Genomic DNA, 27601 nt, shown 5'->3' with positions numbered 1-27601 from the left:
GAAACCCAAATTATTTTCAGTCTAACGTACTTGAAATTTAACTATTAAAAAAGTTTGAGGAACTCAAACTTTGAAGTTAGGGCTCCTTTTGTCCAGATAAAGCACATTGCGTGGTTTATTGTAAGGCACTTAGAACATGTAACCAAAAACACTCAATTTAGGAATAGGAATGATTGTTTTACAGCTAAGTGCTCTCTCAGGGTCTTTTGTTTTACACCCCTCTCAAGTTTACCTTTAGATATTTTTCTTGTTGTTTAATATTTTGTGACAGATTTGGCAACTTTTAAAAAGTTGTTTGAATTGAATAGTGCATAAAATTAATAGATGTTTTTCAGAAAATCCATTATTAAGAATAGAGGAATGAGGAGAAATATTCGTCCTAAAGAGAATCAAAACCACAATGAGAGACTGTCTTACCCCCGTTAGAATGACAGTTACCAAAAGACAGTAACAAATGCTGATGAGAATGCAGAGGCAAAGGAACGTTCAAACACTGTTAGTGGGAATGTAGACTTGTACAACCATTATGGAGAAGAGTATGGAGGTTCCTGAACAAACTAAAAATAGAACTACCATATGATTCAGCAGTCCCACTACTGGGTATATATCCAAAAGAAAATCCATATATGGAGACATCTGCACCTGCCATGCTCATTCCAGCACTATTCACAGTACCCAAGATTGGAATCAACCTGTGTCTGTCAGCAAATGAACAGATAAAATGTGGTATATATACCCTGTGGAATACTATTTGGCCATTAAAAAAAACAAAATTCTGTAATTCTCAGCAACATGTATCATCTTAGAAGACATTATGTTAAGTAAGCCAGGCACAGAAAGATAAATACTCCATGTACTGTACTTATGTGGAAGGTAAAAAAGATCTCATAGAAGTAGAGAGTGGCTCATGCCTCTAATCTCGGTGCTTTAGGAGTCTGAGGTGGGAGGATCGCTTGAGGCCTGGAGTTTGAGACCAGCCTGAGCAACATCTCTCAAAATTAAAAAAAAAAAAAAAGTAGCCAGGCCTGGTAGCACATGCCTGTATACCTGCTACTTGGGAGGCTGAGGCTAAGGAGGATCCCTTAGCCCAGGAGTTCCAGGGTGTGGTGAACTATGATTGTGCCTCTGCACTCCAGCTGGGGCAACAGGGAGATACTCTGTCTCTTTAAAAAACAGTGGTTACTAGATGGAAAGATAAATTCTAGTGTTACCTTGCAAGCTGTAGGGTGACTACTTAACAGTAACTTTTTATTTTTTTTGTATGGCTCATTCAGTACAAATGGAAAGTGTTTGAGGTGATGCATATGCAATTATGCTGGTTTTTTTTTTATCCCTATACATTGTATTGGAGTTTACAATGTACCCCATAATAAAGGATAGAGGAACATTTACAGTATCATCTATTTGGTTAAATGTTATTCAGCAGTTCTGGCCTGCTGCCTTTTTTTGTATGACCTATGGCCCAAGAATGGTTTCTACATTTTTTAATAGTTGAGCAAAAATCAATAGAATAATATTTTCTAATACATAAAATTAGATGAAATTTCAGTTTCAGTGTTCATAAATAAAGCTTTATGAGAGCCATGCTCAATTGCCTTGAGGCTGCTTTCTGCCTACAACAAAAGAATTGAGTAGTTAGGACTGAGAATGTATGGTCTCCAAAGTCTAAAATAATTACTACATAGTCCTTTTTAGAAAAGTGCCTTCTGGATTAGATGATCCTTAATGATCATTTCAGGCCAATTTCTATAATGTGCACTACACAGTTGAGTGACCACTTGCAAGATTTTTAATGTGAGCAGGGATAGTAGAGATGATGAATGCAGGTAAGGAGAGGAAATGAGAATGAGGACTTTCAGGGACAAGAGATGGTGGTGTCATTTTGTGTTGTGTTCCTGAGTCCGGTACCAACAGATTTCCTCTGAGTAGAATATAAATGCTAACAAGTTAAACTGTATGTTGTATACATTCAGCCCTTGGTAACAAGGAAAATGATAGAGTTGAAATGTTCTTGTACCTCACTAGAAGCAGAGAAAGGGTGCTGGATATTTCTGTTTCCGATAATGCTGCATAGATAGTGCCACTTAAATGTAGAGCAAAATTACAGTCTCCTCTAAGTAATTCCTCCAGTTACCATGTGTCCTAGATTCCGATACCTGTCCAATACAATTTCTAGAACTTTTTCACCTCCCCATCATGTCTACCTTCTAGTGCCCCAAAATTATGTGAGATGCTAGAAGTTGTTTGACCTGTGATTGTTCTTGCTTCCTTGGTCCTTACGTACGAGTACGTAGCATGATTGGGCCAGAATCCGTCTTTTGAGCTCTTTTAGTAAAGTAAGTTTTGAGATAATACCTAAGACCACATGGAAATTTGGTTGGTCTAAGTAGAGGACAAGCACATATTTAACTACTTTTGGCAGGGGAAAAAGTGAAGTGGGAGAGCTTACCAGTGCTACCTATGTGTAGGCTGACACTCTGAAACTTCACAGTCTCCAGGAATCTCCATATGTTGGCACTATTTTGTTGATTATTTTTCTATAAGGTTATATTTCTTTGGAAGATCAGTAAACTTGCTGTTCTAACCCAAATTCAGTGTAGTCTTCAGCTTCTGAATAAGGAATAAAGGAATCGAATGTGCTTTGGATGTTCTTTTAACAATTTCAGAATGTTGGCATGCCCTTTGAGCATCTAAACTTCCCTCAGCGAATTGGTATTTATTTATTTATTTAGAGAGAGAATCTTGCTCTGTTGCCCAGGCTGGAGTGCAGTGGTGTGATCTCGGCTCACTGCAGCCTCTGCCTCCCAGGTTCAAGCGATTCTCCTGCCTCAGCCTCCCAAGTAGCAGGGACTATAGGCATGTGCCACCACCACACTCAGCTAATTTTTTGTATTTTTAGTAGATACAGGGTTTCACCATGTAAGCCAAGCTGGTCTCAAAGCTCCTGACCTCAGGTGATCCACCTGCTTTGGCCTCCCAAAGTGCTGGGATTACAGGCGTGAGCCACCGTGCCCAGCATGGTATTTATGATTCTAAGTGCCATTTCAAAAATCTGTTTGCTCTTTTTTATTCTGTGGTCCACTAAAGAGTAATCTTTACTGTGGGCTTTATTTCATATTTTTATTTGTCCTAATACTAAGCGGTAGCTTCTCATTTCTCTGTTTCTTGATTTTGGAGAGCAAGTCTGTGCTTATCTATAGAAATAATCAGTTTGTAAACTTATGTTCTCCTTGAAGAGTTTTTGAATTTTCATGTGGCAACTTATTTTTCTGTTCACATTCTTGACAGAATAGACCCTCCCAGGTCATCTGCACTTCTGATATCTTTTGAAAGTGAAATATACCATTTAAAAAAAGTCCAGCTATATGATGAAGCTGTCACATAATATTAGTATATTTTCTATTTCAATAACAAGGTGATCTGATTTTGTACAAAGTATAATTAATGTAATACAATCTGCCCAAACTTTGGTGCTTCCTTTTCATTTAATTCATATATCAAAATAAAAATATTATGCAATACTAGAAAATACTCATGGCCATTCATAGCCATGCAGTCTTATTGGCTAATAAAAATAGCGACTTTAGTCTGTAATAGTCCTGCACATAGCTGCCTTATATTTTTAATTTTGTTGGTTTCGGAGATTCTCAATTCTCTTTTATATCTGATCAAATAGGATTTGGGTCTTTTTTCAAAAGGTATAATACATTTATCTTATGCTTTAAAAAGTAGAGACACGTTTAGCGAGTGTCCGTGCACACTTTTCATTTCTGAGGTCAGAGCTTTATGATGTCTGGAAATAACGAATACAAGGCTATTGTTAGTCCTTATAAATAAGAAAATATTATTTGTCCCTAATTCTGTAGTTTTCACTCTCAAATGCGGGGGGTTTTTTTTTGTTTTTTGGGTTTTTTTTGTTTTTGTTTTTTTTTTTTTTTGCATTAACAGTAACCCCAAGAAAGGCATCAGGGTTCTGGATTGGTTGGTTGAGTGACACAGCACAAGGCCTTTATTTCATCATGCTTTTGCTGTGGATGTAGTGTAGCTTGCTGAACAGGTATGGAAGCTGTCTTTGCTGTTAAGTACTTCTCCCGTTTGTTTATCAACCTGCAGCTAACAGGATGTCTGCTTTTTTACAGGTTTATTTCACAGAGCAGTGTACATTCTTGTCTTCCAGGGGAACTTCAACATGGAGTTACTTTTGATCCCTCAGTTTTAATTCAGTGTCTAAAGGTTTACAAGTTCAACTTACTCTATTTTATTCAGCTCTTTCACTTACTCTGCCATCACTTCCTACTTGAATCTGAGTTTTAGCTACTGTAGAGGTCTCAGACCTTTCCTTTTTAGTACTATTAGCCAGGTAAAACTTTGGTTCTTGTGAGTGGTAGGGATGAGTTTTTAGGACAGTATTCAAAGCCTTTTTAAAGGAACCAACTACTCAAATGCTCTACAATGCCAAAAATACAATACTCCTGCAGGTTTTTCCAAGCAAGGCCAAAACAATCAAAATCTGACAGAAAAACACAGCTGTTCAGCTCTGGAATCTGATGATAGGCTACTTTTTAATGTCAGGACATCCTTCTAAACTTCCACTTACAGTGTCACATGTAAGCATGAAGGCTGGCTCGTTGGTGAGCCATTGCTTTGTTTTTAGGAAGACAGTTATGAATGCCATGGACAATCTCAGTACATGTTGTTTGTTATGATTTTATTCACGCTAAAGGAATGGGTATTAAAATTAAGTGCATATAATATAGAATTCAGTTTCAAGTCTGAAGTTAGCATAAATTTAGATTCTTCAGACTAACATAAAACATGATTTTGAGAAGTTAAATAGGAAGATGCCTTTTTTAGAAGTTTAGCATATTTAGTTTATCTCCCAAATCTTGCTTAGAAATCAAATGTATATAAGAGAAGTTAGTTACAGAGCTAGATTGATTAACTACTTCTTTAATGAAGATTTGCTATGAATTTGTTTACTCTTTCATACCACCTTCAGATAGCTAGTCAGTTCAGCAGGAGCAGAGACCAGGTTAGCACGCGGATGGGGTGTAATTCAGTGTTTTTGTGTTGTACAGCCTGAGAAATGCCAGTGGCCTGACAGCAGCAGACATTGCACAAACCCAGGGTTTCCAAGAGTGTGCCCAGTTTCTCTTGAACCTCCAGAATTGTCATCTGAACCATTTCTATAACAATGGCATCTTAAATGGGGGTCATCAGAATGTATTTCCTAATCATATTAGTGTGGGAACAAATCGAAAGAGATGCTTGGAAGACTCAGAAGCCTTTGGAGTAAAGAAAGCTAGAACTGAAGGTGAGACCGCTTTGCGGGTGGGAAGAGCACACTTATTTTTCCTTTCTGTAATATGTTTTCTTTTTATGCCTGAGCGCACCTTCGAGATGAGACCTTCACTTCAGGTGGTAATGCGCCTGGTGGATTGTGCGGTGACGGTGGAGATTTCTCCTGTACTGCCACTGCGAAGATGGGACACTTAACAAAAGGGAATGTGAGGGAAATACTGATGGCCCAAGTGTAAATGTCTATGTGGAACTTTTTGAGCACCCATGTTTACCTCCCGTGAATTAGATTTTTTAATTTGTTGTATCTGTTTGAAATATGTCTATTAAAGAAAATCTGCCACTGTGCCTGAATTTTTTTTTTTTTTAATTTGCTTCTTGTAAATGTTCCTGGGCTTATAAAAATTGCTGATGGTCTGGCAGTAAAACATTTTCACATTCGGGAAGGTGAATGTTTTCTGTACTATTTCTGTACTATGATTTGACCTCAGCGGTCTCTGTACCTCACATGTGTGTTGACTTATCACAGCAAGATCTGGTGTATAATGTGATCTTGAGGATTTAAGTCCCTAAGGTAAGTTATTTTCGTTGTAAGTATTCTCCCACCCTTTTTTTTTTTTTTTTTTTTTTTTTTTTTTTTTTTTTTTTTTTTTGCTCTGTCACCCAGGCTGGAGCGCAATGCTGTGATCTCGGCTCACTGCCACCTCCGGCTCCCAAGTTAAAGCAATTCTCCTGTCTCAGCCTCCCAAGTAGCTGGGATTACAGGTGCATGCTATCACACTGGGCTAATTTGTATTTTTAGTAGAGAAGGGGCTTCACCATGTTGGCCAGGCTGGTCTTGAACTCCTGGCCTCCAGTAAGCCACCTGCCTCGGCCTCCCAAAGTGCTGGGATTACAGGCATGAGCCACTGTGCCTAGCCGGTTTTTTGGGTTTTTTGTTTTTTGTTTTTTGTTTTTTTTTTTAAGGTAGGTTTGAGTTTGCAAATAAGCAGAGTCAGCCAATCACTCTTGAAGTTGAAAACATCTCCCTTTCCTATAGGAAAATCATCTATATCTATATATAAGATGTCTTAGGCCAGTTGTCATGGCTCATACCTGTAATCCCAGCACTTTGGGAGGCTGAGGCAGGAGGATTACTTGAGCTCAGGAGTTCGAGACCAACCTGGGCAACATAGTGAGACCTTGTCTCTATTAAAAAAAAAAAAAAAAAAGTCTTAATAAGAAGGTAAATGTGATAGCTTGGCAGGCATATTTAGTGAACTTAGGGGGAGAGGTGGGAGTGTAAAGTAATGAAGCAGATTATGAGCTCAGATTTGCTGAGTATAAGCACAAAGTTTTGCCTGTTAGTTTAAAAAAAAAAAAAAACCGTGCAAGTTATAGCATAAGGAAAACTGAGTGACTATCAGTTAATCACTTAAAAATCTAGAGATTTTGGTTAACTTTAAATTTCATGAACCAACATCATCTTTTCTACCTTATTTAATGAGTGTGTCCAAGTGAAACATTTTTTCCCTATAAAGTTGATAAAATGTCAGTATTATGTACTTCACAACTGTTTATATCTTGTCACCATAAAAATTCCTGTGATAAGACTTTTTATAGTAATGTATGAACTTAACAGTTTTATCAAATTCAAGATTTTTATGAGTTAAGCATTTCTGGAAAGATGCTAAAATCATAAGCATGACATGAAGATCTGTATAAAATTCAAAATGGTCTTTTTTAATGGTGATGTATTCAGCATTGTCATTTATTTGTACCATGTTTTAATATATTTTTTCTAATGTAGTTTCAACGCCTTTTTAAGAGCATCCACTTTTTTAAAAAATCCTTTGTCATTTCCTTTAATTAAAGCCTGGTTAGTATTGTAGAGTGGCTTCATGCCCTCATGCACGAATTGTACATGTCTGTCCCTATATGTCACTGTATAGTCTAAATGTCCTTGAAAAATGATCTATGCTTCATTTTCTCTTACTGCTGATAAATCTTAAATTCTGTTTAGTATTTTTAAAAAGAGATCACTTAACATGCTAATTGGACTCAAAATGCACCTAGAAGAGTTCGTAAAACTAGTCTCAGAGTTTCTAAGGTCAGTTGAATTGGCCAATACCACATTACTTAATTACCCTGAAAAGCATTTCTGAGGATTCCTTGTTTCCTAATCCTCGTTAACTACATAAATTTGGTTTAAAGAGTCCTGCTGACTTTCGGGGGTTTTATTTTCTTCCTTTAGAAGGAGGATTTGTTTTGGTTGACCAGTGATTAGAAGTTCACATTTTGCACATATTAAACTCACCATGCAGCCTTCCCAAACTATACATTCCTGGTCCCAAGCCCGAGGGTGCTAATTTAGACAAAAATATGGTTGGAGCCGGCACTTCTGCTTAAGTGTTGCAGGTAATACGTAGACCTAACAGGTTGAGCCACTGTTGCAGGTACACAGTACATGACTGATGTTTCTGTGATTATCACAGTTGAAATATTTCAGCCAAGATGCACATTACTTCAAAGCTGCTCATCCCTGGTTTTCCTAATTTGTATACTGACCATGACTTTACTAATTTCCTGGAACTTCTGATGGTTCTGTCTTTTATGTAGTTGACAGTCCTTAGATTTGCCACACTCGTCACAAGAGTGTGTTTATTTTTTTTGTGTCTGTGTGAGCATAGATGGGCATCTTTAGCTCACCTACACTCCCACCACTCTCTTCCCTGTGGGAAAAGGTGATTTTTTTTGCCCCCCTTTTACCATTACATACTGAAAGTGATGATGTCGGGTATTGGGAGTCATTCTTGGTCATTAAAACAGGATTTTTTTTTCTGCCAATTACCTGAATGTTCTACATGAAATTGTTCTTGGTTTCAATAGATATATAATTATTTCCATATTAACTGACCAGTTTTTTAGTTTTGAATTAAAGATATGTTGCTTTAGTTTTCGTTGTAATTTCTGGCATCTTGTTTTGATTTTGTTTAAATGTGTGTTTTAAGTTTTGCTTAATCTGAATTATTTTATTAGGTTTTTGGTTCTCATGCCAGAGTACAAGAAATGATAAATTCTTTTTTCCTCATTTAACACATGTATATAAAATACTTTGAGTAACTTCACATATAAAAATATTTAGAAGAGTTTAAGCTGGGTTTTTTGTTTGGCTTTAAAAACAAAAAAAGTTACAGGTGCCAGGGATAATATCTTGGCTGCATAACTTGTATCTTACCAATAAAACTTAGTGCGTTCTGTTTTCCTAGAATTTTAAGAGTTACAAATATTGATGCTTTTAGTGTGGAATTTATATTTACAAAAGTAATTACTTCCAGAAAGTTTTCTGGCTAAGTCACCTCTTAAGGAGATCCCTGTAAAATTCACCCTTTAAAAAAGAAAAAGAAAAAGCCAAAACACTTTGGAATCCTGAGTCTGAATGTTAACCATTCTTCCCCACAAAAAGTAGTGTCTGCTTTTAGTAAACTACTTTCAAGTATTTTAAATTGGAGGAATTTTCTTTTGGAAGCTGTTGATGTAAAAGATCTTAAGTGAAGAAGAAAGACTTGGCCTTTTGTATTGCTTGAATATTAACTGTCTTGGAAGGAAGTTATGCTACAAGAAGTCATACTTTCATAAAATTATTTGCATCTGTATCAAATGCAGTTTAGTCAGAACATAAGACATAATAGGTGTGGACATGAACTCTGGAGGGTGAAATAAAATCCACAGTTACTTAAGCAGTCTGTTTTGATGGAAAGTATCTTGGGATAATACTTTCCTCAGTGTGGGATTTTGTTCATTTTAGATGGTGCAAGGAAGTATCAGTCTTTAAATTTTTTTTTGTTGTTTTTATCAATCATTTGCTCTGATGGTATGATGCATGGGCTTCAGGACTCCAGCTGCACCACTGTATAAAACTCAGTTGAGGTTTGCTAGCGTTCTTGGTTAATCTTCAGGAATAACCCAATACAATTATTTTTATATGTACTCCTTGGAAACTGTGGTCAAGTTTTTCAATGATCTTGGTTAGAAAAGAATGCCAGTGCCTTCCATGAGTGAAAACTTGATTTTGCTGATTGATAATTGTTTTGGATGGAGCTCGAGTCGTGGGGAAGAAGCAGGGGAACACAGTGAGTTTAAAAACTGACCCAATAACTTCAATTTCACAATTGGGACATTTGCCCCAGAAGTAGGCTGTGGTGACAGCAGATCTCAAGCGTCAAACTGACTTCACAGCTCGGTTTTAATCACATAGGCATATTACTGATCTTAGAATCTCATTCATACTGTGAAGGTATTGAATATAAAAACACCTTACAGAAAAAACTATCTACAACATGATGATTTAAAGGTAGAATTACTGGTGGAAAGTTTTAACACTTTCCCAGAGTGGATTTAACCCGGATAAAGGATCTCTGCCTTTTGTCCTTAGCTGTTCATGTCGAGCAGGGTTAAAGACTTGGTAAAGGAGGGCAGATATGACCAGCTGGTTTGTTAAATGATAGATGTTTATTGCTTGAAACTTGAGAGGAAATAAAATGCCTCCCAGGAGTAAATTTGTAATTTAGTTCCTTCTAGTTTAGTTACATATTATAGCACTTTAACTCCTGACGTCCTTACTGTTTTCAGATTTGCAGTATATTTGTTTATAAAAATGTGGCCAGGATGATAGAACACACCTACCTAATTGTGTTCAAATAAGGAGTGATTGTTTTTTCTTGATCCCTGAAGATGTGACGTCTTGAAATACAGTCTGAATTACACTTCCAGTCCAGACAGTGTCTGCGTTTTCCACTGTTAAAAGTCTCCATTTGAGCAAACCTCATGGGCCTGAGTTGTCCTCAGCACAGTTGTGGACACTCCAGTGGGAAGCAAAACCAAGACTGGCACACTTGATCACAAGCCGCTTTTGTATTATTTGAGCCAAACCCCCAGTCCCCCCCGGTCTTTCCAGATCACTCAGTGCCCTTCTCTGTCCTTTGTCGCTGCTGCTTCCTGCTGCCTGGAGTCATCCCAACCCTCTGCACTGCTGGAATCTGGGCCCTGGCGGGTCCCGCGAAAGGTCACCTCGTAATAGAAAAACAATTTGGTTTTAACAGGACCTTAAAAAGTTGAGTAAAATGTGCTCTACAGCAGAACAAAGAATAGTTCCAGGTAATGGCTGGTGGGAAACCAGGAAGGCAGAGTGTCTTTCCTTGCTGCCTTAATGAGAGGACATTGAGGCTTCCCCAGTGGAAGCAGCAGCAGGATGCACTCAGTTCAGTGGAAAGGCCACAGGCGGGAGGGGTCCTGGGCCATTTGGCCACCTCTCAGGGGTTATGGGTCAACACCTGGGACCCTTCCACACAGCACCTAGAGGCACAGTAAAAGGTAGATTACTAATCTAGGTCAGGATCTCAAGCTTCACCTAAGTTCATTGGGTGAAACTACTTGGCAGTTTCTGACTTGTAAAATGTCTCCTGATTTAGTCTTGGGGAATATAACCAGTATGGCTTGGGTCTTGGGAGTAATGTCCTGCTGGCTGATTGGAGCACTTTATATCCCAAAGTATGACTGTTTATAGAGTGCTTTTTGGTTTTTTATGTAAAGATTAAAGTTGTGATCAGGCATTTTTCCTAAGCCTTACATGTATCTGCAGGCATGCCTGGCAATTACAGTCCTGTTTTCCTGTGTGTCAGTATGAGTGGTGCACTGGAGTGTCTTCACTCCACCTGGTCAGCACTCCCATAAGCCTCTGTAGTGGCACGACCTTGGTGTCCAATTGCATTACTTCTGTAATGCAGCAGACCTTCCCGGACTTGAAACTAAGACTTTTTTCATGGTTTCAAGCTGCTTGATCCTGAATAGCTCATATAGTTACAGAGTTACTGGGAACTGGCTTTAGGGGTTTTGTGCAACCCCCAAATTTCAGATGAAAATACAAATGCAGACCGTTTAGTTGCCCTGGGCATCAGCCCCAAGTGGAGCATCTCTACGTGTCCCCCAGAGTCAGGAATGTGGGTTTCTCAGCCAGAGGCGTGCTCTACTGGCTCTAGTTCTCACTTAGGAGGGCAGGCAGTGACCACACCTGGGTGTGGCTGTATCTCTGAGCAGGGAGGCTGGAGGTTTTGAGCTAGTCCTAGATAGGTTTCCATCCTGAACGTTGTGTCTCAGGTGTACTAGAAGCCTGTCTTCCCAACAGACACCTGACACACCTGCTTTTACAGTCAGCAGGTGAAGACCCTTTGAAAAAAGTGGTCATACTAACATTTTCAGAAGCATTCAATCATTGTGTAACTTTAAGAGTCAATAGGAAGATAGGAAAGGATAGTGCTTCCTTTCCCAAACTGAGTAAACTGGTGACCTTGGAAGACATGTTTTTCTGAAATGTCTGTACAGGCCACCCTTCTCAAATGCAAGGTGTAATTAAATGATTCCTTCAGCAATGGCAACAGCTGTAGGAGAAAATGCCACAGGTGGTAGGGTCTTACAGGTCCAAATCCAATGTTCTTAAAATTTTGAGAGGCCAGTTTTAGTTTCATGGCTTACAACATAATTAAAAGAGAAATAATTGCAGGCTTAATATCTCTACCAGCTAATTAAGAACTTATGTATACCTACTAGGAATGAAGAAGGCGGCACTCGTGAAACAGCATTATCCAAGGCTCTGTGACAGCTGGTTGTGGGAACTACACCGTATAGAGAGGCCGTATCTATGGAGATGGAATGAAATTCTAAGGTTCTGTTGGAATGATTCCCACAATAGAATCTTGATTGGTAAAATATGGAAGCCTTTCATTCTTATCCTGCTTTATTAGAGAAACCATCTGCATTAACAAAAGATGCATCTACTCAATGGAGCAGTTTCTGAGAGGTCCCTGGTCACTGTGAGCCTTATAGTTACAGGATTAATTGTTGCTGGGAGACTAGTGTGTTTCCCGCTGCCTCTTCCCTGGGCTGCCCTTAACACGGCTCTTCCGGCCCCCTAGTGGCACCTCTGCCTTCAGGGTGCATGCCCTGCACCTCGCATGGCCAGGCCTGCCTGGATGGTTGTGATTCCTCAGGTTGTATTACAGGCTATGCCAGCTACTGATCATTTGTTTTTGTTTACCTTGTGTTTTTGTTTCTCCTGGCTAGTGGGTGGGCTTCATCTGCTGATGTGAGTACTATTCTAGGTACTGGGCCTAGTGAAGGAGAAGACAAACACCCCAGCTTTCGTGAAGCTCTTCTCTGTTGCGGTTTTCTAACCTGCTTTTCAGAGGTGTGAAATTGCAGGTAACCCCTAGTTGCCACTTTATCCGGGGAACATTGGCATCTGAACGCCAATTGAGTGTGTAGGTATTTTAAGCTGTCTGCATTGTATTCCCATCAAAGTCCACTCTTTTGTACAAACCGTGTTGGTGGCTGGCTTTGCAGGATTGCAGCCTGTGGGAGGAGCAAACGCTGACGTGCTCTTGGCTGCAGGTTCTCTGTGTCTGCGTGCCATGAAGGCTCCTGGAGGTTGAGACGACTTTGGCACACTTGGGGGATCTGCTCTTCCACCACCCCCCCTCCCATTCTTTTTTCTTTTTCTTTCTTTCTTTTTCTTTTTTTTTAGATGGAGTCTCGCTCTGTCACCAGGCTGGAGTGCAGTGGCGCAATCTCTGTTCAATGCAACCTCCGCCTCCTGGGTTCTAGTGATTCTCCTGCCTCAGCCTCCCCAGTAGCTGGGACTACAGGCACTCGCCACCACGCCTGGCTAATGTTTGTATTTTTAGTAGTATTTATTCAGCATGTTGGCCAGGACGGTCTCGATCTCTTGACCTTGTGATCCACCCGCCTCGGCCTCCCAAAGTGCTGGGATTACAGGCATGAGCCACCATGCCCAGCCCTTTTTTTCTCTCTCTCTTTTTTTCAAAAGATGCCCTGCTTACACACTGATCTCTTAAAAGTGCATGCCTGAGTCATAGTGAAAGTGGAGCCTGGCCCGTGGAAGATTTTTTAAAGCTTTGAATGGATAAGACTAAAATCCACCATTGAATGCCTCTGGTCTTAAAGCACTTGTATTTGAAGAATGCTTTTGGCCTCCTACCTAATCAGACTTCTGACTACCCCCCATCCCCCCAACTACACAAATCACACTGTTCTGTTTCTCTCCCACATACTAATTTCAGAAATCGGGTTTCTCATTCTGTACATTAGCATCTTTGTAGAATAATCCAGATATCATATATACAGTATAATCAAAAATGACTCGCGGGCCTCTAAAACTAGAGCTAATTCAAGCTGCAAAGTTCCATTCTCCCTATTTTTAAATGTTTATATGAAAGAGGTATTTAGCACTGAAAGTTGCTATTTGTGGTGTATATTCTTTGGCCCAGAAATAATTCTAAGTATCTGAGTTAACCAGAAATACACACAAAAATGCATTTGTGAGTATGTTAATTGTGGTATTCATGATAGGAAGGAAAAGGGAAGCAGCCCAGACAGCTGCAGGGAATTTGGTTAGGCGAATCGTAATACAGCCATAGGGCAGAGGAAAGATTGTTTTGAAATTAACTGATAGGACATTTCTGCCATGGTAAATGAATAAAGCAAGGTGTAACAGTGATTTGTTAGAATCCTTTTTGGTAAAAACATTCTTAAACACGAGAAGCCGTTCAGACACATGGAGCTGCTTGTTGTAAGAAGTGAGTCTTGCTAGGATTTGGAGGCGGAGGTGCTTGTGCAGCGTGGGTATGACATGGGGCATTCGCATCTCCACGGTACAGAGAATGGTCATCTTGGAAGTGAAGTGCCCGTGTAGCTTTAGCTTCACATTTCTAACGCTTTCTGTATTTTGGTGTAATTATTTTACTGTATTTTGGTGCTCAGATCAAATGCCACTCTGGGACAGTGCTGACAGACTAGTCTTGAGTCTCTTAGCCTTTACATTATTTTTTTGGTAATGGAAATAGTGGATTTTTTTTTCAATCAGGATTGTTTTAATTGTATGTAAATTTAAGAATTGTCTTAGTATTAAAAAAAAATCTGCTGAATTTGAAAATGGAGTTTAGAATTGTTTCCAGGTTATATAACCACTTCATGTCTTCTAAATGTCCAGAAAATTAGAATTTTTGCCATCAAGTAAATCTATAATAGGCATCTGAAATTCCATGACCTTAAAATCTGCACATGTCAAGAAATTTTTTTGATTGTGGAAAAGTTTTTCAGTTGTGTGCTAAGCTCATTAGTGACCTGTCGATTTTTTTTATGTGATTGTTTAAAGTGTTCAGTGCTCACACAAAATAATGTAAACTGTGTGTCTGAACACTTATCTTGTTACAGACAAAGGAATCTGAAATAGTCTTTGTTTTCTGTGCAGCTCAAAGCTTGGATTCTGCCGTGCCACTCACGAATGGCGACACAGAAGACGATGCTGACAAAATGCACGTTGATAGGGAGTTTGCTGTTGTAACAGGTGGGAGTGGACAGTTTCCTGTTAGCTGCAACAACAATCCAATGGTTGAAGACACCAAACAGCAGGAGAGTGGTTCTGTTGGACCAAAAGAAATAGAAATATATACTGTGTCAGCAATGCAGACCCCCTGTCGTTGCAGGAATCAGTATGCATATTATTTCTAACATAAGTTTTTCTCAGATGTTTTGCACTTTGTTGTCCAGTGTCTTTTTAAAAATGTTATACTATAATTTGCATATCTTGGGCAAGTTTGTAGATACAAGAAGTGTTTTGGGTATATTCTATGGACATGAAAAATGTAAGTGCAATCTTTATTCTGATTTGAAGCTGTTGCTTAATGTGCCTTGCTTATTTTTAATGAGGTTTGCATTTTTAATTTTCTGACATATGGCCTTTGGGTGAATATACCGAACATGCTACAGTTAATATTTTCAAACCAATATACCACAAAGAGGACGACTAGCAGTAAACACTGAGAAACTAGTAAATGTGGTTCTGACTCAGCCCGGTCACTCCAGCATGGAATCTTTTACCCAGGACTTGGTTGCTCTGGTTTCTGTGGTCTTCATTCTGAGTCTGTTAAAATGGTAAACACTGTGTTTCACAACACACATTTCATACATTAATGTTTTTAGTATATTAAAACAGTATTCCTCTTTCCAATTTTTAAAAAGCAGAAGCAGCTCAGTTCTTATAGCATTTAGAATATCTAAAATGATTTGTCCATTTAGCTGTTGCTTTTTTATTCAGGTGACTACAAAAACATTTTTAGCCATTCTCTTAACATGTATGAATATTTAGAAGTAGATTTTTTTTAAGTTTATTATGTCTTTATGCAAATTCTTCACTGGGGATGAAAAAAAAAGTATGTATATTGTTTCCCAAACCCACATGAAAAAAATCATTTGTATTCACTAAACTTAAAAGAAAATGTGTTCATCTTTCTGGAAGCTACAGAATTGCTGTGGTCACCTTCTTCCCAGTAGAGAAATTCAGATCAGTTAGTATATTTAAAATAATAGGTTTTCTGTCGTCAGGGGCTATTTGACCTTAGCTAAAGATCCATAACAAAACTCAAATCCTGCTTTTTTTAAAAGTGACCTTGCTACCTTCTTTTGAATAGGCAGAAGTGGCCACCTTTTATTCCTCAGACATTAGTTATTTGTTAAACTTTATCCAAGCTGGAACATACTTTTGAAAAACCCAGCCCATCCCGTCTACCAGATGTCGAGTCCATACACCCTGTGTTTCCCGTCATTTGATTTATGACACTCTGACTGAGTAGGCAATGTGTTAAATCACTAGAGATTACTCAAGGCTTTCCTTGTGGGACATGGCACTCCACGTCCACTGGAAGCTTGAGGGAGCTGCCTTCACAGTCCTTTGAGAATCAGACCAAAAGTCAGGCTGCTCTCCTTTAAACACTTAAGTAACTTCAAATTTTTGTTCTGCCAAAATTATTTCCAAGAATTCTACATTTTTGAACAACTGTGTACAGCTGTCTTTGCATTTTAAATGCCCCTAGTTTGAGACTCGGGAGGGTCAAGTGTCCCCACCCCTGGAAAGGGCTCGGATAGGAGGGCGCTTGCCTCTAAATCCTGATCTTCTCTGTGGGGTTGGCTGGAAGAGAATTAGGATCTTGTCTGAAACCTCATCCCCAGCATTGTGTTTGGATGTTCGTGGGATCCGAGGGCTGGCCGGGCAGACGGAAGTGCGGGTCTTGGCTGGCAGCTGGGAGCAGAGGAAGGGAGAGCATTGGAGGTCGTGATGTGCGTGCTCTGCCTCAGTAGGTCTGAGGTGCCCGCTGTTGTTATGCTTAGTTTTATTAGATTCTCTGTAACAACATGAGCTTACCAACCAGCCTTGATTTTGAGATTAAATAATTGAACAGATTAACTGGGCACTGAAGTAAAATTCTACCTACTTTATTCTCTTAGTAAAAACTATACACACAATAAACAACTGTCAAGGTTGCCATCATATTTGAGTTTTGTCACCTAGGAAAACATTGTTTATACTTTGTTTTTGAAAAAATTCATATGAATTTCCCCTGGGAATAACTTGTTTTATTTCAGTTTTTATTTTCTATTTAGTCCTTGAAACACTTGTTTTCTAGTCTAGGATTTTAGCCAAATAGAAAAGCTATCATTTAATTTTGGGGGAAAAAATCTATTGTCCTATGAAGAATTTATAGCAATTATTAAACTATGTTGCTTAAATATAAAAAAAAAGGATGATTAATGGAATATTTAGATAATGTTTCCGTTCACTGAACAAGCCGTGATCCTTTATTGGCAGGAAGACTTGCAGGACATATCAGAAGCCTCTGTCAGGTTTACAGGAGGTGAGATGGAGGGGAAGCCCTCTATGGGAAGAGTCCCATGGTGTGTGACATGTTAGGGTAATCGGATGTATTTAAGCTGCGTCCTTATTCTAAAAGTTATTAGAACTGAGCTCTTCTAGATTGAATAACATGCTTTGCTTTGGTAGTGAAGAACATTGAGATAAAATCTAGTATTACCGAGTTAGAGATAATTTTAGATCATCCCTTATACTGTTATGTGAATTCCTGTGAACATGAATATTACTGATTCTCAAGTTCCAGTATACAGAAGAATAACTTGTCATTGCCTGTCCTGGTGTACCCAGATGTTCCATGATGGACATTTTATCCCATAAGACGTCTCCGTCCTGATAGATGTCTGTATATGCAGATTACACTACCAACATTTTTTCCAGCAAAGGTGGTTTTTGAAAGTAACCTAATGAAACCCTGGCTGCCATGGTCATTTTAATTGCTGGACTGAGAAGAAGCGACTCTGCGTTGTGCTGTTGGCCCAGGCCTGCATGCCTGAGGACTGTTGGCCGTTACAGTTCCTTGCTGTGGTCGCCGGTCTCTCTGTATTCTGCCAGTGCTGTCATGTGGCATTTGGCAGAAGTACTACGTAGATTTCTGTGCTACTGAAAAAAATAAAAATAAAAACGGTGGTTCCTTTTAATAGCCCTGATTTGAGACTTAGGAGAGGGTCAAGAGTCCCTACCTGATTTATGAGGAGAGAAGATTTTTTAAAAACCTTATGTGATGCTGTCATATATAGTTCAAAGAGCTTCCTTAATTCATTTCATTTACCTTTTTTTCCATTTTCGCTTGAGAACTAGAGAAGTTTGTGTTCTGTTGGAACCCTCTGTAGAACACTTTACACTCAGTTCTGATGGACCTTTTCAGGGGCGATTTTTTTAAAACCGCTCTCGAAAGTAGTCTTAAAATGAGAGCACTTTATTGATGGCTTTTCAGGACTGTGTTGGTATTTTTCATGCAGTGTATTTGTCAGCTTACATTTTTCAGTTGAGCGACCTGATGCTACTGACACACATATGGTTTTCCTATCTTACCAGGCAGATACTACTGTTAACGTTTTAATAGTAAGTCTACTTATGCACATTGATTTTACTTTGAAAAAAGAACTGGTTTAAAAGGAAAAAAAAGAAACTAAAATTCTTTAAAATTGTAATGGCAGTGAAGCATTTTATAGTTTCTCCTCCCTCATTGGTTCTGAATTTTGGTGACAGGTGTATTTCTTAATGCAGATATGAAAAACAGTAGCTCCGTATCGAATACATTGACAAATGGATGTGTCATCAATGGACATTTGGACTTCCCCTCCACGACCCCGCTCAGTGGGATGGAAAGCAGGAATGGCCAGTGCTTGACAGGAACTAACGGAATTAGCAGTGGATTAGCCCCAGGACAGCCGTTTCCAAGTAGCCAGGGTTCTCTCTGCATTAGTGGGACTGAGGAGCCAGAGAAGACCCTGAGAGCTAACCCTGAGTTGTGCGGTTCTCTGCACCTGAACGGGAGTCCAAGTAGCTGCATAGCCAGTAGGCCTTCCTGGGTGGAAGACATTGGGGATAACCTGTACTATGGACACTACCACGGGTTTGGGGACACTGCTGAAAGCATCCCAGAACTGAACAGTGTGGTCGAGCATTCCAAGTCCGTGAAGGTGCAGGAGCGGTACGACAGTGCCGTGCTGGGCACCATGCACCTGCACCACGGCTCCTAGAGACGCTGACCTGGCTCTCGGAAACGCAGGAGTCCTTCCTGGTAGCCAGCTCAGAATACCCATGTAGCAGCAACTTGAACGAATGTCACAACTTGTACTTTTTTTTTATACTTCAACTTTCTGAAAAAGTAAACTTCGACAAGTTCCCAGCAACTGCTTGTTTGTGCATGAGTAGGGCTTACTAAGTGCATAGATGTTTCTACAGTGAGGTGTCCTTTTTATAAGGTGCACTTTTGGAGTTTTTCTGATGCCAATCTCAACATTGTCTTTTTAATACTGTCACCAGATATTGCCATTTTTGTTTTTGTTAAAAGATTATATGATCAAGATAAATTGGGGTGGTAAATGAGGTGCCTGGTAATTTATCTCTTTGCACATGGGCATCATTTTAAAAAGCTTGCTTCCACTGTTTTCTGTAGAATTTGACGGAACACAGCTATTTCCCTATGCAAGGTACAGCCTTACAAAGATTTCTGCAGGGATTTGTGTGAAGAAGAGAACGTTTGTCTTTTTCAATGAAGCTTTGCAGATCACCATGTGGTTGAAGGTTTTAGTTGTAGACACAGTGGTCCCTCCTTAATGACGAAGATCACCGCCTTGGGCTTCATGGAAAACAGGCCCAGCCTGGGGCTGCGTTCGGATTTATTGTTTTTATTCCACATTTCCTACTTGGTCTCTGGAAATTCTACCACATGTAACAGATTCCTTTATATGTAGTGGAAGTTACTATTTGTAGGAACTGTCAGGTCAACATATTTAACTGACTGTTGACATGTATTTTCTTTTTTCCTTGTTTTTTGTTTTTTGGGGTTTTCTGCTTTAAGATATATACCACTATGTATATCCAGTTAACTGAGAGAATTTTGACTCTCTTAATAAAACTGCATTAAGTTTTTGATTTTGTAGAAATTAGCTTTTGTCTAGGCAACTAGTGGTTATACTCTGCAAATATTGTAATGAATTTTTACTTTTTTGATTTTTGTAATAAAAATTGGTGCAGATAAAATGTCAAATGAACAAACCAGTGTTCTAAGAGTGTTACTAACATTTTGTTCTAAAACTGTCCTTCACAAATTGAATAAAAAACTCTCACACTCAGTGTGTCCTTGGGGTTTCTCTCTGGGCTTGGGGGCCAGCGGGTTGTGGATATCTGTGGAAGGAATGGGAAGGGAGGAGAGGTTTACTATTGTTTCATTTTGCTTATAAGATTTTACTTGACTTTTCTGACACTCTTCATACGGTGTTTTTTCTATTTTTGAGTTTCTACTCTAGTTTTATGGGCACTGTTGGTACTGAACCTCTGTGGAGGAAGGATGAATTGCATGTCAGTTCAGTATTGTGCCTGGGTGCTTATTTTCATAAAAGACAGCAACCATAATGTTCTACACTTCTTTGGTTTTAGCAACTGTTAATTAATGTAAGCCTTTTAGGAATATGAATTGCAGTTATAAATAGCACCAAAATAGCCATTCTGGCATGCCTACATATGCAATTTAAAACATTCACTGCATCATGCATATTCTTGTAAAAACTTAATAGACCACAATGTGGGAGCATTACGCTTTGGAAGTTTTGCAAAAATTACAGTAAGAACAGGAAGAGAATGCATGGCGCTGTCCAGGCCACCGCCCCCCATCCTATGGCAGACACTAGTAATCAAGCTTAGAACTGAGATTTGGCCTCAGACTGATCCAAGAAGCCACCCACACTACTGAGTTTTTAAGAGAGATGAAACTTGATGCCATCCCGTTTGGACTGTTTTCTAAGGTATTCCAGATGTTCTATAGTGACTTAATTATTTGCTGAAAAACATTGTGAATCTCTGAAAACACAGTAAACATACTTTTGATTAGTCTTGAATTTTTGGACAGAAGATGACTGCTTAGAAACAAAAATGTTGCATAGAACCTAGAGTAGGGCAACATCCACACTTGAGTGGATGATTGAAGTAGTTTGTCATATTCTAGTTTAGAGTCATTTACACCAGTATATTCAGTTCTTATTTAGCGATACATAAGGAAATGGTGATGATGGAATTGCTTTCATGCCTGGAATTTGCTTCAAAACATAAAAATATGAGTGGAGCCCATGATCCCTGGTGAGTGGAGACAAGGATCAAACACAACTGGTGCGGGCTGTGATGTTAAGTCTGGGTGGTGGGTATGTGAAGGTGCGTTAGTCTGTGTATTTTGTATTTATTTGAGACAAGTTTTTTTGGGGTTTTTTTTTCAGGACTTGAAGAAAAAATGCTCTATTAAAAAATATGGTTGTCATTTTAACATTGAGAATAAGCTTAGGTTTTTCTGTGTCCACCAGAATTGACGTTTATACTGACTGCAAGAATAGCTCGCTGAGTCTTAGCCTTTTTGGCCTGAAGATACTTTCCCATGCATGCATTCTTTTGTACTAGTAGAAACAATTGGAAAATGAAATAAAGCCCATTTACAGTGACACCCAAACCATGGCATACCTATGAAAATATCTTAACAAAAGATGTTCAAGGCCTCTACACTGAAAACTATAAAACATTACTCAGAGATAGAATACCTAAATAAATTTTTGGTTGAAGTATGTGGAGAAAATCTGGCCTTACAGAGATAGGTAATTGGAAAAAGGGATATTTGAATCGTCTTTGCAGTTAATTGTGAGTACTTGATACCATGCCCAAACTCTGTAGTGGTCGTGGGGCAGGAGAATAGGAAGTTAGGGTAACCAAGGGCTAAGGCATAAGCAAAAGAACAGCAGGTACAGCCAGTTCTAGGCAAGATTAGGCAGCACTCAGACCACAGCCTCCTACCTGTGATAACAAGACAGTCTCCACTTCAGCCTCTGATTGGTTGCAGGCTAATCTTTCATAGGGTGCAGCCAATTGGAGGCCTCTAAAGGTCACCTAGGGGTGTTACCAAATTCTTTTAGATTAGTAAAAACCCTAAAGGGGGGACTGTTGAGCCTGGCTCAAGTTGGCTCCCACTCTGGAGGGTACTTTTGCTACAATAAATCTGCGCTTTTTTTGCTTCTTTTGTTGTTTACTTCTTTTGTTGCTTTGTGTGTTTGGTTCCATTCTTTATTCAGCTGCACCAGGAACCTGGACAACTAGCAGTCAAGACCTTCCATTCAGTAACAGTAGTTTCCTAAAGGCTAGTTGCAATGTTGAATCAGGATCCACATCAGTGAGCTTCTTGTATCGTTACTGTAGAGTCCATCTTTCGCTGAGAATGGACCTTTAACCCATGCATAATTTTTTATGCATTACTTGGGAAATATTTTTTAATTGAGTTCTGCAAGTCTTTCAAATGTTGAAACTTTTCATTAATATTAAAACATTGATAACCAGCCAGGTGCGGTGGCTCACGCCCGTAATCCCAGCACTTTGGGAGGCCGAGGCAGGTGGATCATGAGGTCAGGAGATAGAGACCATCCTGGCTAACAAGGTGAAACCCCATCTCTACTAAAAATACAAAAAAAAAAATAGCTGGGTGTGGTGGTACGCACCTGTAATCCCAGCTACTGGGGAGGCTGAGGCAGGAGAATCGCTTGAACCTGGGAGGCAGAGGTTGCAGTGAGCCAAGATCACGCCACTGCACTCGAACCTGGGCAACAGAGCAAGACTCCGTCTCAAAAAAATAAAAATAAAACATTGATCACCAATAATCTCATGAAAGTCAAAAGTTGGAAGTTGTCAAGCTCATGGTACTGGATACAAGTTTTACAACATCCTGATTTTTGCTGAAAAACTCAAATTTTATTGTTGGACACAAATACTGTCAGTTTTCCTTGAAGTAGAAGACTCACTTGGTTAATTTTTTGGTTTTTTAAAATTGAGACGGGGTCTCACTCTGTCGCACAAGCTGAAGTGCAGTGATGCGATTTTGGCTCCTTGCAGCCTTGACTTCCTGGGCTCAAGGGATCCTCCTGACTCAGCCTTGAAGGTAGCTGGGACTCCAGTCGTGCACCACCATGCCCGGCAATTTTTTTTTTTTTTTTTTTTTTTTTTTTTTTTTTTGGTGGGGGGATGGGGTCTCATTATTTTACCCAGGTTGTCTCAAACTCCTGACCTCAAGCAATCCGCCCACCTTGGCCTCCTAAAGTGCGGGGATTACAGGCTTGAGCCACTGCATTACAACCTGGTTATTTTTTTTAATCACATAGCTTGTCAATCATTATTTCAAATGAAAATGACGTTTCTGAAAAAGTGACTGGATACACTTATCGCACAATCAGCCAGAGCCGTGCTTTTCCTGGAGACAGCTGTACACGACAAATCCTTCATGCACACTTCCCTTTACATCACAGAGAACGTGTGCTGTCAAAATTTACTCATGTTTACAGCATTGAGGGCATTCTTCAGTGAAACTGGGTTTTTTTCTTTTTTTTGACGCACAGCAGTGAAGAATATGAAGGTGATCAGGCCGGGGCGGTTTTTGCTAAGGTGCTAGTAGCTTTACCCACCATTTCTTTTGAACCCTCAGTGCTGAAGTCAACACTGAAAAAGGCAAATCACATCTTGGTAATGAGACCGTTTTGATTTTGGGGACCCCCTGAAATGGGGTCCTGGGGACCCTGGGGTTCTGCAGGCCACAGTGAGAGAACTGCTGGAATGTTTTGAATGATGAGATCTAAGCAACTAGAGATAAATACTGGAAAATGTAGACTGGGTATTCATTGAATTACCCTTTTTGACTTTTCCATAGGTTGGATTTTCGGGGTTTTATTAAGGAGAAGAAAACAGGAGAATAATTTGGAGACAGAACATGGGAAACATTGAAGAGTTTCCCGGAAAGGGGGAGCCAAGAAACAGGCAGCGGGTGGAAGGGGAGGAGCCCTCGGGAGGGCGGGAACCGGGGGTGGGGCGCGGGCGCGGGTGCAGGGACGAACCATCAGGAGGGCGGGAACCGGGAGAGAGGCGCAGGTGCGGGTGGAGGGGGGTGAGCCGGGCGGTTCTGGCGCGGCTCCGCTTGCGGAACCGCAGCCAAGGTTGGGGCGAGGCCGTGGGTGGGATGGGCCGGGGCGGGTGAGGGGTCCCGGGGCGGTGGGAGGGTAGCGGGGGCTGCGGCAGGGCAGGGCTGGAGCTGGGGGCTGGAGGTGGACACCACCCCAAGAGTCTGCACTGAGCAACGGTAACAGTGACCCCGGACACAGCTGCAGCCAGGGAGACCCTGAGTGTGCGAGGGTGTGTGTGAGGATGTGTATCAGTGTTTGCAAATGCATGTGAGAGTGAGCGAGCATGAGGATGTGTGTCCATGTATGGATGTGAGTGTGCAAATGTGTGCAAGGACTGGGAGTGTGTGAGAGTGTGTCAGTGTGGGAATGTAGGGGGAATGTGGAGGGAAGTGTGTCGTTGGCAATGTGTGAGTGTGCAAATGTGTGAGAATGTGAAGGGAAGCTTTGAGTATTGGATGTGAGTGGTAATCTGGTGTGTGTGAATGTGTGAATGTTTATGTGTGAATGTACGTGGTGTGTGTGGATGTGTATGTGTGCGCACGTATGAATGTTGATTTGTGGGACGTGTGTGCAGATGCGTATGAATGTGTGATGCATGTGGATGTGTGTAAATGTGTGTGGCCGCTGTGCATGTGTGACTGCTATATGTGTGTGACGTTTGTGACTGTGTGTGTGCAGGTGTGACTGTTTTATATGTGTGGCTGATGTGCATGAGTGGTAGTGTGTGTGAGACATGTTATGTGTGCATGTGTGAACGTGTGTGGCTATTGTGCACGTGTGGATGTGTGTGAATGTTGCATGTGGGTGTTGTGTCGAGGTGTGGGCATGTGTATGAATGTGACTTGTGTATTGATGTGTGTGAATGCAGGTGTGTGAATGTGTGTGTCACTTGTACATGTGTGGATGTGTTTGAATGTTGCATGTGGGTGTTGTGTCGAGGTGTGGGCATGTGTATGAATGTGACTTGTGTATTGATGTGTGTGAATGCAGGTGTGTGAATGTGTGTGTCACTTGTACATGTGTGGATGTGTATGTGTGTGAATGCAGGTGTGTGAATGTGTGTGTCACTTGTACATGTGTGGATGAATGTGTGTGTGTGAATGTTGTGTGTGTGACTTGTGTGGGTGTGGATGTGTGTGAATGCGTGTGTGAATGTCGTGTGACGCGTGTGTGTGAATATGTGTGTGACTTGTGTGGGTGTGAATCTATGCATGTGTGTGAATGTCATGTGTGTGATGTGCAGATGTGGAGAATGGATGGAAGAGCAGGCGCTTGGCGAGGGGGGAGGGAGGAGGATCAGAGGCCATGGGAAAGGGCGGAGGGAGCGTAGGAGAGGCCGTGGGAGAGGGGAGGGGCGGAGAGGCCACTGGGGAGGAGAGGCCAGGGTGGGGGGCGCCTGCACACCGTGAAGAGGCCCCTGAGGGCAGCTCGGCCTCCTGTTGGGGGCCAGGGTCGGCTCTGGCGGGAAGGCCCAGGCAGTGCAGAATCATAGAACTCAGGGGCCCTGCTGGGGTGCGCTCAGGAGCCCAGGGTCCTTAGAGAGGTCTCAGGAAATGGGCAGGGGGAGATGGGGCTGGAAAGGGGACATGTAGACAGAATGGGGTCGGAATCGGAGTCTGCCGGGCAGGAATCGCTGGGAAGGTGGGCATCTCAAGCCCTGGAGAAGCTTCCAGTCCGCGGAAAGGGGAGAGGACTGGAGCTCCTGGGTGTCTGGGGCAGGACGTGGATGGGGTCACATTTTTCTCTGTTGGGAATAGCACGCGCGAGGCGTGGGCTCGGGCTTTGAAGGTTTGCAGGGTGGGGAAGGGAGGCCGGTGAAGCTCTGAAACCATCCCCGAGGGGACTCTGAGTGACCACTTTGTGGTCAATCCGCAGGGAGAGCTGAGGACGAGGCGGAGGCCCCACAGGTGAGGGCCAGGTGAAAAGCCCTACAGCTGCTGTGTTGTCGAGCCTCGTGGCCGGGCGGGGGGCCATGGGTCCCCCAATTCTCTGGGCATTCAGCAGAAAAACCGGCAGGGCTCAGCCAGGGAAGCTGAACTAGAAGTTTCTAACCTGTGCAAGCAGAGCCACACAGGTCAAGAGGACTCTGGGAGGTCCCAGGGCTCAGGGAGGGGCTGCGGGAAGTGCAGGCTTGGGAAAGGGGTCTCCACCTGGAGTTCAGGCCTCATCCCAGTAATGGTCACAGCCACCAGATGACCAAGTGCCCCAGTACCTGGGCAGGCAGGTCCACAGTGCAGCAAAGAGGGATGTGCCTCTTGGGCAAAGTCTGGCAGAGGCTGAGGGGTGGGTACTCGCCCAGTACCTGTGCTGGAAGGTCACCTCGAAGGGGTCCCCAGGCCATGACCAGGGCGGCAGTGTCCCCAAGGTTAGAGCTGGTCAATGCAGAACCGGGCATCCCCCTCAAAACACAGCACTGACAGCAGCAGCAGAGCGTTGGGCTGTGAGGCAGGACGTCCCACCCGGGGAGGGGCCCCTTCCTCGGGCTCACGTTCTCAGGAGATCACAGTGCAGTGTCAGCCAGGGCCGCAGTCTCATCTGAAAGCTCCCCTGGAGCCTCTGCATCCAAGCTCACGCACATGGCTGGTGACTGGACCCAGTTCCCCCCGGGTCGCTGAACTAAGGGCCTGAGTTCTTTGATGGTTGTTGGCCTAAGGCCACCCCAGCTCCGTGCAGGGAAGGGCAGGGGCCTCTCCACCAGGCACTCTGAGGAGTGCTCACCCCCCGCAGGGAGAGGCGGGAGGGATGGGGAAGGGCAGAGGACACATCAGGTTTTTCATCTTACTGCCTTTTTTTTTAAACAGGAAGATCTGAAGCCAACTACATTCAGCAAGTTTTCTTAAGAACAAAGTAAGAAAGATAAACTAGAACAGCCCTGCTTGGCTTATCCCGGCCTCGCCTTAACCCTCCCTTCCCTGCCATCTTTCTGTGGCTCCCCTCTGCCAGGTGCCCCCTGAACTTTAAGATTCCAGGATGGTTTGAGAACAACTTCGATGTTTCTGTTTTCCCATTTATGAAGGCTACTGTGCTCTCACCAGTGAATTTAATTACAAGGTTTTTAGAAGCAGCTACAAAAATTGCAACTCAGATGCATCAGTGAATCAGTCCTATTCCCTGTCTGCTAAAGGATGTCTTTTCATTACCATCATCTGCCGCAGGGCTTTTCTGACAGTTCATATAATTCAAGATAATTGAAGCCAATTTTGCAAGCAAAACGACAGGAATCACTACATGAAATAGCACATTAAGTCTCTGATTCATAACAATGGCACTATTTCCTCAGTGGTTTTAAAATTCTCTTGGCTGGGCGTAGTGGCTCACGCCTGTAATCCCAGCACTTTGGGAGGCCGGGGCGGGCAGATTGTTTGAGCTCAGGGGTTCAAGACCAGCCTGGGCAACAACGTGAGACCCTGTCTCTACAAAAAATACAAAAATCAGCTGGGCTTGGTGGCGCATGCCTGTAGTCCCAGCTACTTGGGAGACTGAGGTGTATCAATTGAGAAAAATGACAAGACAAGTCTCAATCATTTTAGGAGGTTTATTCACCAAAGTTAAGGACGAACACCCGGGAGACAGTCTGTACCTTTCTCCGAAGATGATTTTGAGGGCTCCAAATTTAAAGGGGAAAGGGTGAGATAATGACAAGTACACAATTTTCATCTAAGAGGCGGGTAGAGAAAAATAGTCATGCGTTTGGGTCATTGAATCTGCATTATTTTTACACAAGATGACTTAGACAAACGGGGCAGGGGAACAATCAGGTTTGCATTTGTGTCTGGTGGGCAGGGGTTGACTGCACCTGTAAGGATGAGCTATCAATTTGCATTGCCATGGTGAAATCTTAACAGAAACACCTTACAGTAAAGATTTCAGAGCTCACTAGGAATTTCCTTGTGGACAA

General features: G+C 41.6%; 1 protein-coding gene and 2 long non-coding RNA genes across 11 annotated transcripts in view; 1 reads left to right on the top strand and 2 right to left on the bottom strand.

The window, feature by feature from the left end:
- The window catches only part of ANKRD10 (ankyrin repeat domain 10), a 36443-nt gene extending 16583 nt beyond the window's left edge, over positions 1-19860 (top strand). The window contains exons 4-7 of one of the 9 annotated variants that reach the window (XR_010150566.1): positions 4140-4233; positions 5079-5314; positions 14603-14698; positions 18287-19860. Coding sequence is in view for 4 of the 9 variants with exons in the window: in XM_009427238.4 (XP_009425513.2) it covers positions 5079-5314; positions 14603-14698; positions 18269-18762 (826 nt within the window). In the remaining 5 variants the exon portion in view is untranslated. Of the gene's footprint in view, positions 1-4139; positions 4234-5078; positions 5647-11883; positions 12037-14602; positions 15286-18268 lie in introns of those variants that run through there. The other 8 variants (XR_010150568.1, XR_010150567.1, XR_010150565.1 and 5 more) reach the window with 8 other exon arrangements.
- On the bottom strand, positions 7417-11965 carry LOC129136875 (uncharacterized). The gene is made up of 2 exons (XR_008538909.2): positions 11881-11965; positions 7417-10632 (listed from the first exon to the last, which is right to left on the bottom strand). It is a non-coding gene; the product is annotated as an uncharacterized LOC129136875 (long non-coding RNA).
- Positions 19796-27601, bottom strand: part of LOC104001926 (uncharacterized) — a 56641-nt gene continuing 48835 nt past the window's right edge. The window contains exon 3 of the long non-coding RNA XR_008538908.2: positions 19796-19912. This is a non-coding gene — a long non-coding RNA (uncharacterized LOC104001926). The remainder of the gene's footprint in view (positions 19913-27601) is intronic.

The sequence above is a fragment of the Pan troglodytes genome, chromosome 14 (genome assembly GCF_028858775.2).
Source record: "Pan troglodytes isolate AG18354 chromosome 14, NHGRI_mPanTro3-v2.0_pri, whole genome shotgun sequence".
In the NCBI taxonomy this organism is placed as follows: Eukaryota; Metazoa; Chordata; class Mammalia; order Primates; family Hominidae; genus Pan; species Pan troglodytes.
The sequence above is the reverse complement of the archived record's forward strand: the minus strand, read 5'-3'. Positions and strand labels throughout refer to the sequence as shown.